Below are 11,719 nucleotides of genomic sequence, written 5' to 3' on the forward strand. Positions count from 1 at the left end.
TTTTTGGGGGGGGGGGGGGTTGCCAAAATAAATAAATTGAAAAAAACATAAAATAAATTGCGACATGGCATTTCAATCAGAGAAAGTCATTCTAAAAGCGAAGCCGCCGTGCTCTGTAAATCTTCCGCCGCGGGTGCACCCGCGAATCTTCCGCCGCCCGCGGTGTATATTTGCAAAAGAAAAACGTTTTAAAATGTAAATTTAAAAAAAAAGTATCAACAAAAAAACTATAAATGACAAACCATCAAAGAAAATTATTATTATTGCTGCTGATTGATACCGTGGATCTTACCGGTGGGATCGAAGTCCTGGAAATAATCGGGACATCGCTGCTCCGAGATTTCTCCGACAGCCACATCGGCCCAACACAACCAGCCGTCCCACGTCCTGTTACAGACCTGACCTGAGGGAGGAACATATGAGAATTCAAATGTCTCTCTATACCAGGAACATACTGGGGTATGTTCCTGGTATAGTGGGGGTATACATGTTGGGGTATGTTCCTGGTATGATGGGGTATGTTCCTGGTATGGTGGGGTATAAATGATGGGGTATGTTCCTGGGATGGTGGGGGTATAAATGTTGGGGTATGTTCCTGGGATGGTGGGGGTATAAATGTTGGGGTATGTTCCTGGGATGGTGGGGGTATAAATGTTGGGGTATGTTCCTGGGATGGTGGGGGTATAAATGTTGGGGTATGTTCCTGGGATGGTGGGGGTATAAATGTTGGGGTATGTTCCTGGGATGGTGGGGGTATAAATGTTGGGGTATGTTCCTGGGATGGTGGGGGTATAAATGTTGGGGTATGTTCCTGGGATGGTGGGGGTATAAATGTTGGGGTATGTTCCTGGGATGGTGGGGGTATAAATGTTGGGGTATGTTCCTGGGATGGTGGGGGTATAAATGTTGGGGTATGTTCCTGGGATGGTGGGGGTATAAATGTTGGGGTATGTTCCTGGTATGGTGAGGGTATAAATACTGGGGTATGTTCCTGGTATGGTGGGGTATAAATGTTGGGGTATGTACCTGGTATGGTGGGGTATATATGTTGGGGTATGTACCTTGTATGGTGGGGGTATAAATGTTGGGGTATGTTCCTGGTATGATAGGGTATAAATGTTGGGGTATGTACCTGGTATGGAGGGGGTATAAATGTTGGGGTATCTTCCTGGTATGATGGGGTATAAATGTTGGGGTATCTTCCTGGTATGATGGGGTATAAATGTTGGGGTATCTTCCTGGTATGATGGGGTATAAATGTTGGGGTATCTTCCTGGTATGATGGGGTATAAATGTTGGGGTATCTTCCTGGTATGATGGGGTATAAATGTTGGGGTATCTTCCTGGTATGATGGGGTATAAATGTTGGGGTATCTTCCTGGTATGATGGGGTATAAATGTTGGGGTATCTTCCTGGTATGATGGGGTATAAATGTTGGGGTATCTTCCTGGTATGATGGGGTATAAATGTTGGGGTATCTTCCTGGTATGATGGGGTATAAATGTTGGGGTATCTTCCTGGTATGATGGGGTATAAATGTTGGGGTATCTTCCTGGTATGATGGGGTATAAATGTTGGGGTATCTTCCTGGTATGATGGGGTATAAATGTTGGGGTATCTTCCTGGTATGATGGGGTATAAATGTTGGGGTATCTTCCTGGTATGATGGGGTATAAATGTTGGGGTATCTTCCTGGTATGATGGGGTATAAATGTTGGGGTATCTTCCTGGTATGATGGGGTATAAATGTTGGGGTATCTTCCTGGTATGATGGGGTATAAATGTTGGGGTATCTTCCTGGTATGATGGGGTATAAATGTTGGGGTATCTTCCTGGTATGATGGGGTATAAATGTTGGGGTATCTTCCTGGTATGATGGGGTATAAATGTTGGGGTATCTTCCTGGTATGATGGGGTATAAATGTTGGGGTATCTTCCTGGTATGATGGGGTATAAATGTTGGGGTATCTTCCTGGTATGATGGGGTATAAATGTTGGGGTATCTTCCTGGTATGATGGGGTATAAATGTTGGGGTATCTTCCTGGTATGATGGGGTATAAATGTTGGGGTATCTTCCTGGTATGATGGGGTATAAATGTTGGGGTATCTTCCTGGTATGATGGGGTATAAATGTTGGGGTATCTTCCTGGTATGATGGGGTATAAATGTTGGGGTATCTTCCTGGTATGATGGGGTATAAATGTTGGGGTATCTTCCTGGTATGATGGGGTATAAATGTTGGGGTATCTTCCTGGTATGATGGGGTATAAATGTTGGGGTATCTTCCTGGTATGATGGGGTATAAATGTTGGGGTATCTTCCTGGTATGATGGGGTATAAATGTTGGGGTATCTTCCTGGTATGATGGGGTATAAATGTTGGGGTATCTTCCTGGTATGATGGGGTATAAATGTTGGGGTATCTTCCTGGTATGATGGGGTATAAATGTTGGGGTATCTTCCTGGTATGATGGGGTATAAATGTTGGGGTATCTTCCTGGTATGATGGGGTATAAATGTTGGGGTATCTTCCTGGTATGATGGGGTATAAATGTTGGGGTATCTTCCTGGTATGATGGGGTATAAATGTTGGGGTATCTTCCTGGTATGATGGGGTATAAATGTTGGGGTATCTTCCTGGTATGATGGGGTATAAATGTTGGGGTATCTTCCTGGTATGATGGGGTATAAATGTTGGGGTATCTTCCTGGTATGATGGGGTATAAATGTTGGGGTATCTTCCTGGTATGATGGGGTATAAATGTTGGGGTATCTTCCTGGTATGATGGGGTATAAATGTTGGGGTATCTTCCTGGTATGATGGGGTATAAATGTTGGGGTATCTTCCTGGTATGATGGGGTATAAATGTTGGGGTATCTTCCTGGTATGATGGGGTATAAATGTTGGGGTATCTTCCTGGTATGATGGGGTATAAATGTTGGGGTATGTACCTGGTATGGTGGGGTATAAATGTTGGGGTATGTACCTGGCATGGTGGGGTATATATGTTGGGGTATGTACCTGGTATGGTGGGGGGGTATTAGTGTATGACAGGACGGGTGGGTTGGAGGCTCCGCCCCTCACTCTGTTTGGAGTTAAAAAAAAAGTTTGAGAGCTACAAGCATGTGCACAGTGTTTTGGGTGCTATTAACAAGTAATGGTATCGAAAGGTGGTTTTTGATGCGTGAACGCGCTCCAACGCTCGCCCATGCACGCTTCTGAATGCGCAATCACGCAATGCCGAAATGTGACCCGGCACTCAAACCTCCTCATACTCGGCACCCAACTTATACTGAAGCTGAAGAGATTGCCGCTTCCTGCTCTGCCGATCTGCCCTCCCTGGGAGGACTCCGGCTCCAGACACAGACATCCTGCGAGAGCAGAACAGGCCGAGCCAGAGACTGAGGGGCCGATTCACATCATACGCATGGGATCCGTGCATTCAGCGCATGCGTCCGCACAGCTCATGGTACCGCACGCCAATGCCTGTTACTGCAATACTATCAGCTACATACAGGGTGTGAAGACTTATGCTTTATACTGGTGGTATACTGACCCCGGAGTCCCCCCACCCCCGTCCTAGAAGAGCCAGCCTTCCACATTCCGGGCATGCGTTCTTCCTGCATCTCATCAGACTGTGGGCATGCGTTCTTCCTGCATGTCATCAGACTATGGGCATGCATCCTTCCTGCATCTCATCAGACTATGGGCATGCATCCTTCCTGCATCTCATCAGACTATGGGCATGCGTTCTTCATGCATGTCATCAGACTATGGGCATGCATCCTTTCTGCATCTCATCAGACTATGGGCATGCGTTCTTCATGCATGTCATCAGACTATGGGCATGCATTCTTCATGCATCTCATCAGACTATGGGCATGCATTCTTCATGCATCTCATCAGACTATGGGCATGCGTTCTTCCTGCATCTCATCAGACTATGGGCATGCGTTCTTCCTGCATCTCATCAGACTATGGGCATGCGTTCTTCCTGCATCTCATCAGACTATGGGCATGCGTTCTTCCTGCAGCCAGCGTGATGAGGTGACTACGAGGGATCGATCCTTACCTTCCTTTCCCGGGGACTTGTCATGGAGGATCTTCTGGTAGCATTCATACTGCGCAGTCATAATCTTGTATCTCGTCACTTTCACGGGGAAGACGTCTCCTTCGAAGGTTTCCTGCTCCTGCGTCTCTATGTTCGATGCGGCGGTCTAAAAGACAAAAAAACACGCAACGGTTACATGCGCAGCGACGTTCGTGATCAACTGAAACATGCGATATATACGCATAGAGCCGATGTACCACCGCGCGACATCGCTCTCCAATGTATATAGGGAGCTGCAGCTCGCGGTATACTGAGACGCCGCAGCCGGAGCGGATCCCGACAATTGTGTCTGGATCCGCCCAGCTGCGTGACTGACAGCTGGCTCCGCCTAAAGGGGTGATCCAAGGACAGTGGTTCAGGCTCTGGCAGGGACCAGTCTGGCACCAGTGCGTCCCAGTAGCACGGGTCATTGTTACATTTGTTTTGACTAAAAATAGAAAAGATAAAAGACGTCCAACTGGAAAGAAAACTGGCGGCTCCGGGAGAACGCAGGTGACGCGATTCCGATCTATAATTAGAAAGATTGACGGCTGCGCGCGCGTCGTATGAAGTTATAATATACGCGAGTCAAATCGCTGTGACATCATCGCCGCCTTCCATGTACTGGGACCTCTGGGAGATATCCGCGTCACTTCAGTGTGTATTTATGTGTGCGCGTACATGCGTTTATAACAGAGAGCCGGGCCTTGTAATCTCTGCTTTAGAGGAGGGGGAGGGGGTTATTATTTATTCCACAATAAGGAACTTCTCTTATCTGCTCCCTATTGGTCTGTTCAATATACCATTGAAAGCGTTGTCTTATATCTGTTTAAAAAGTGCAAAAAAAATCCCCCGTTGATCCTGCCAGAAATGTTGTGAGATGACGACATCCTGTGCCCTCTATCTGCTCCGGACTCTTTTTAGTTACATTTTCCTATTGCTCTCTGTGGACTACACAACACCCCCTCGTGTGTTCCTGAGATGAGGAGACAGGGAGGTGTCCCACCTCACTTCATGTCCTAGTGTGACAACGCTGCTGCTTCATAGATACAGTACACTGAGTGTTGTCATCGTAGGGAAGGTAGGATGTTACTGGCGGGATCAGCAGCTGAAAATAAAGGAAGGAAACGAATGCAGCCGCCACTTCTAAGGACTGGTAAGCTGCAATATGCACTATATTGCCAAAAGTATTGGGCCCCGCCCCCTCCACATCATTGGATTCCGGTGTTTCAATCCCCTCCATGGCCCCCGGTGTATAGGATGAGGCTCCTCGGCATGCAGACGCTTCTACAGACATCGGTGAGAGAACGGGTCGCTCTCAGGAGCTCAGTGACTACAAGCGTGGTGCCGTGATAGGTTGTCACCTGTGCAATAAGTCCGCCCGTGACATTTCCCGGCTACTAAATATTCCGCCCCGGTCACCTGTTACCGGGATTATAACAAAGTGGAAGCAACAACAGCAACTCAGCCAGGAAGTGGTCGGCCACACAAGGCTGGGATGCCATTAAAGTTCATGTGCATGGAAAGGCGTCCCAATACTTTTGGTACCATACAGTATGATATTTCTGTTCTTGGGTTTAGATACCATTTATTTTGTCTTTTAGATGATTATTATTCCGGATACTTACGGCTGCGATAAAGATGAAGAAGATATAAAATAAAGGAAGATGTGTTCCCATCTTTGAAGGAGACATCTTGGAGGAGACAACCGTTGATCTGCAACAGAAGAGGAACAGAAGTCAACTTGTTAGAGATAATAGGTAGACATGTGCGATTCGTTTCGTTACGAATCAAAATTCGTAGGAATTTTCCTGAAATTCGTAGATTCGGAAGCATCCGAAATCCGAATGGCAGTTTCCAAATTATATCCGAAATACGAAATTCCGGTAACGAATTTCTTTGAAACGGTTGAACAACATGACAAGATTTTTTTTTTTAATCCGAAATCCGGATCCGCTGCTGCTGAGAGTCGCATTACAATACACAGGCAGGAAATACGAAATTCCGTTGACGTATTTTCGTTCCGTTACGAACATTCGTTATATTGAAGGCAAAAAGCAAAGTACATTTATATTGGAGTTGATGGTAGTTTTTTTTTTTATACGAAATACGAAATTCAGATACGGAATTCGTATATCGGATACAAAAACAACTACCACATCGACTCCGATATTAACAAAGGTATTTTTGCTTTTTAACTTCATCATAACGAATGTTCGTAAAGTTAGGAAAATGTGACGAAACGAACGAAAATCCGTATTTCATACGAATCCGAATTGAGTTTCGGATACGAATTACGAAATAACGGATATTCCGAAACGGAACTAATTTTTTGATGGCGCACAAGTCTAATAATAGTTGGTCAGTCTTCAGAAGTGTGATGTTGTATCTACGGTGGAGTCTGGTGGGCTTAGTCACCCCACGGACTTTTTTTATGTCATGGGCAACCCCAACAGTGAGCTCTCCCCATGAAAATCCCTCCTGTCCACCAGGCATTGCAGTGTGCAGAGCCGAGAACCCAGCTAAGGAGCCAGGGGGGGGGGTCACATCTCCAGCATCTACCAAACAATACCAAACAATGGAACACCGTTGCGTGCGCCAGTTGGCGGAGACCCGCCGCCGGCCAATCACGTCACGGCAGGCTGCAACTCCTCCCCCCAGCTGTCAGATATAGGGCGCGAGGTATGAATCCACCGGCGTCAATCCACATTAACAGGATGCCGGTGGATTCATACCTCGCTGTCTACCTTGCTATCACACAGGGGCTTGTTATCTCCTGTGTGATAGCAATAAAGTTAGGTGGGGGAAAAAATAACATTGAGTTAACCTCTTGCCGTCTGCCCGTAGTAAAAAAACGGACGGACGGCACTGCTGCATCTGCGGGTACGCACAGGCAGAAAAGACCCGACCGTTGCACACACCCGTTAACGAGCATGTGCTCGTTCGCGGCCTATATGTGCTCGTTCGCGTTTTCCCCCCCTGACCCCTCACCTTGATTCCCGGGATCCGCTGCCCCATCTTGGATCCCGGGACCGGCTCCGAGGGCGTCAGGAGGAGGAGGACGGGAGATCAGCTCCTTGCTGATCCCCGTCCGGGCTGTGAATGCAGAAGTGATGTGTATTACATCACTTCCGCATTCACCTGTCAGTCATCTGACAAAAAAAAATTTGAAACTAACCCCGCCATCTGATGGACGGGGGGTTGGCGGCGCGGGGTGTCGTACTGTGGAACCTGGCCTTGGGACGGCAAGGAGCGTAAATCCGGCCCTGTGAACGGGACCTTATAGATGAAGTTTGATCTGCTTATATTTTGCTTTCCTTGTTCTAATTACTTTCTGTTTTCATGACATTCCTTTTATTAGACTCTTACGTAGATCATGGCTGCCTCAGTAGTCCGCCAGAGAGTCCTCATGCAAGCTGTGGGCTGGCTCTTGGGAGGGATTATGCAAATATCAAAATGCTCTGATGGCTGGAGGAGAGGGCATTCCCGGGCAAGCTGAACTACATGCAGACCACCCTAGGTGACACCCACATGTGATGCTGAGCCGCCATTGCTGGTCAGTGGGAAGAATGTCCCTTACATTGGGGGTCAGTGGGAAGAATGTCCCTTACATTGGGGGTCAGTGAGAAGAATGCTCCTTACATTGGGGGTCAGTGAGAAGAATGCTCCTTACATTGGGGGTCAGTGAGAAGAATGCTCCTTACATTGGGGGTCAGTGAGAAGAATGCTCCTTACATTGGGGGTCAGTGAGAAGAATGCTCCTTACATTGGGGGTCAGTGAGAAGAATGCTCCTTACATTGGGGGTCAGTGAGAAGAATGCTCCTTACATTGGGGGTCAGTGAGAAGAATGCTCCTTACATTGGGGGTCAGTGAGAAGAATGCTCCTTACATTGGGGGTCAGTGAGAAGAATGCTCCTTACATTGGGGGTCAGTGAGAAGAATGCTCCTTACATTGGGGGTCAGTGAGAAGAATGCTCCTTACATTGGGGGTCAGTGAGAAGAATGCTCCTTACATTGGGGGTCAGTGAGAAGAATGCTCCTTACATTGGGGGTCAGTGAGAAGAATGCTCCTTACATTGGGGGTCAGTGAGAAGAATGCTCCTTACATTGGGGGTCAGTGAGAAGAATGCTCCTTACATTGGGGGTCAGTGAGAAGAATGCTCCTTACATTGGGGGTCAGTGAGAAGAATGCTCCTTACATTGGGGGTCAGTGAGAAGAATGCTCCTTACATTGGGGGTCAGTGAGAAGAATGCTCCTTACATTGGGGGTCAGTGAGAAGAATGCTCCTTACATTGGGGGTCAGTGAGAAGAATGCTCCTTACATTGGGGGTCAGTGAGAAGAATGCTCCTTACATTGGGGGTCAGTGAGAAGAATGCTCCTTACATTGGGGGTCAGTGAGAAGAATGCTCCTTACATTGGGGGTCAGTGAGAAGAATGCTCCTTACATTGGGGGTCAGTGAGAAGAATGCTCCTTACATTGGGGGTCAGTGAGAAGAATGCTCCTTACATTGGGGGTCAGTGAGAAGAATGCTCCTTACATTGGGGGTCAGTGAGAAGAATGCTCCTTACATTGGGGGTCAGTGAGAAGAATGCTCCTTACATTGGGGGTCAGTGAGAAGAATGCTCCTTACATTGGGGGTCAGTGAGAAGAATGCTCCTTACATTGGGGGTCAGTGAGAAGAATGCTCCTTACATTGGGGGTCAGTGAGAAGAATGCTCCTTACATTGGGGGTCAGTGAGAAGAATGCTCCTTACATTGGGGGTCAGTGAGAAGAATGCTCCTTACATTGGGGGTCAGTGAGAAGAATGCTCCTTACATTGGGGGTCAGTGAGAAGAATGCTCCTTACATTGGGGGTCAGTGAGAAGAATGCTCCTTACATTGGGGGTCAGTGAGAAGAATGCTCCTTACATTGGGGGTCAGTGAGAAGAATGCTCCTTACATTGGGGGTCAGTGAGAAGAATGCTCCTTACATTGGGGGTCAGCGGGAAGAATGCTCCTTACATTGGTGATTAATGTAAAGAATACTCCCTACTAGGGATGCACTGATACAGGTATTTCGGTATCGAGTACCAATACCCGAAGTCCCATTCAGGAAGCCTGGCGCTGTGTAATGAAGCAGCGCCCGGCTTCCTGATTGGCTGGGAAGCCGGCTCCATGCTCCCTTGGCATGAGGCTGCGTGTAATGACGTGCTGCCCGGCTTCTTAATACCGGAAGTATCAGGCTAGGCATCGGAGTATTTGGACAAGTACGGGTACTCGCCCAAATACTCGGCACCGATACCGATACTAGTATCGGTGCATCCCTACTCCCTACAGATAGCTAAGAAGACCGTTTGTGTCGGTGGTTATTTATCTAAAAGGCAAACATTTCAGATTGCTCTAAGAACCCCGCACAACGTTTGGAGGAACCCTGATTGGGTAAAGCTGCTCTCACCCTTCCATACTTTACTGGGAAAGGGACTTCTTGTGGTTTAGTGGACTATAGAACAAAAAAAACATGCCGGCGGAAACGTTCCCCGGTTATCAACAACGTGAGGAATGATGTTCCTTCTTCAGGACACTGAAGCTTATCACGCAGATCGGACGCGCGGTGACATCGCTGCGACATCATCGGCCTTCCAATGGTGGACAAGAACTATAACGAAGTCTTCCACCGATGAATGTTTGTTTGGGTGAAAGTTTCCTCGGTGAATCTATTCCCTCAGGTATAGACTGAAGTACATACGGAGTATTCTCCCTGCATGTATGGGAGCCAGCGGAAGGAGCCAGCGAGTTTGCAGGTTGCACACATGTTGTGATGAGCTATTTTGGCAAAGCCCTCCCTACTATTAATACGCATGTTGGGCTTTAGCTGCGTGGAAGCCATCTGTGACTCCGCCAGCTGAATATTATTATTATTTTACAATCCGTACCAAACAAGTGCGAGTCTCCTGCGGTATATATTTGTCAGGCTGATGTCCTGTCTACATTCCACTTAACCCGGCCCAAGGGCAATATTTTGTCTAGCTTGCGCCCCCATTAATACTCTAAGACCCTGTCATTATTTCAAATCTCAAACCGAAGTCACGCCTGCAAAGAAAAGGGTTATTTTGTTGGCATCTTAATATACACACGCACACCACACACACAAACCACACCACACACACACACCACACACACACAAACCACACACACACTAAGGGCTTCATGCTCGGCACTAGCCCCCCCAGATGGTGCTGATGAGCATAGGAAATACAGGGAGCCCTATGTGTTGCTGGATGATATGGGTTTAGAATTGTGTTACTAATTGGTAGCAGCATCGGATGAGCAAGTCATTCAAGCAAAAGTCCAGAACTGCTCATCAGCCCTATACTGCTGACAGTAGAAGAGGCGCTGTACATGTCCAGTCATGTGGACAATATCAAATACACCCTCCTAAATAGTGAATTTCATTGGATCTTATTTGCCTTTCCAACCTGTGTCCCTTCCCTCACCCATAACCATCCCGTGTCCTTCCCCTAACCAAAACCATCTTGTGCCCCTTCCCCCATCCATTCTGTGCCCCTTCCCCCATCCATTCTGTGCCCCTTCCCCCATCCATTCTGTGCCCCTTCCCCCATCCATTCTGTGCCCCTTCCCCCATCCATTCTGTGCCCCTTCCCCCATCCATTCTGTGCCCCTTCCCTAAATCATACCATCCTTTGCCCCTTCCTTTAGCCATATCTATCCTTCTGTCCCTTCTCTCAACCTGTGCCCACCCCTTCCCTCAACCATACCCATCTTGTGCCCCTTCCCCATCCATTCTGTGGCCCTTCCCTAAGCCATAATCAATCTGTGCCCCTTCCTTTGGCCATGACCATTCTGATCTAATTCCCTCAAATACAACCTCCCTGTGCCCCTTTCCTCAACCTTAACCATGCTGTGTCCTTTCCCTCAACCATGACCATCCTGTACTCCTTTTCTCAACCATAATAAGTCTGTGCTTCTTTCCTTAACTATAACCATAATGTGTCCCTTTCTTTAACTATAGCATAGCCTTGCATATCTCCTTTCCTTTTACCAAAATCAGCCTGTGCCCCATTCCCTCAACCTTTACCATGCTTTCCCCTTACTTTCAAACATTACCAACCTGCCCCCCTTCCCTCAACAGTTACCAGCCTGTCCTCCTTTTTTCAGCCACTAGCATCCTGTAACCCTTCCCTTGACCATTTTCAGCCACCCCTGCCTCCTTTAGCCACTACTAACTTGTGCCCGTTCCCTCAATCATAACAAGCCTGTGCCTCTTCCCTCAGCCATACCTGCCCTGTGCCCCTTCTCTTAACCATGACTATGCTGTGCCCCCTTCCTCAACCATAATTATTCTGTGCTTCTTCCCTGAGCCATAACCATCCTGTGTCCCTTCCTCCAACCATAGCATAGCATATCTCCTTTCTTTTAACCAAAATCCGCCTGTGCCCCTTCCCTCAACCTTTACCATCCTTTCCCCTTTCCTCCAACCTTTACCAACCTGTGTCTCTTCCTTCAATAATTACCAACCTGTCCCTTTCCCTCAACCATTACCATCTGTCCCCCTTTCTTCACCCATTAGCATCATGTAAACCTTACCTCAACTATTTACCAGTCCACCCCCCCCCCCCCCCCCT

At 47.6% G+C, this 11,719-nt stretch overlaps 1 protein-coding gene across 1 annotated transcript in view; it reads right to left on the reverse strand.

Moving 5' to 3' along the window:
* Positions 1-11,719, reverse strand: part of CALCRL (calcitonin receptor like receptor) — a 37,161-nt gene that overhangs the window by 21,052 nt on the left and 4,390 nt on the right. Inside the window, exons 2-4 of the mRNA XM_018574555.1 lie at positions 5,721-5,808; positions 4,075-4,219; positions 293-403 (exon numbers count right to left, since the gene is read on the reverse strand). Coding sequence (XP_018430057.1) covers positions 293-403; positions 4,075-4,219; positions 5,721-5,808 — 344 coding nt within the window. The remainder of the gene's footprint in view (positions 1-292; positions 404-4,074; positions 4,220-5,720; positions 5,809-11,719) is intronic.

Source organism: Nanorana parkeri, unplaced genomic scaffold (genome assembly GCF_000935625.1).
Source record: "Nanorana parkeri isolate BGI_ZX_2015 unplaced genomic scaffold, ASM93562v1 scaffold3039, whole genome shotgun sequence".
NCBI classification, from domain to species: domain Eukaryota; kingdom Metazoa; phylum Chordata; class Amphibia; order Anura; family Dicroglossidae; genus Nanorana; species Nanorana parkeri.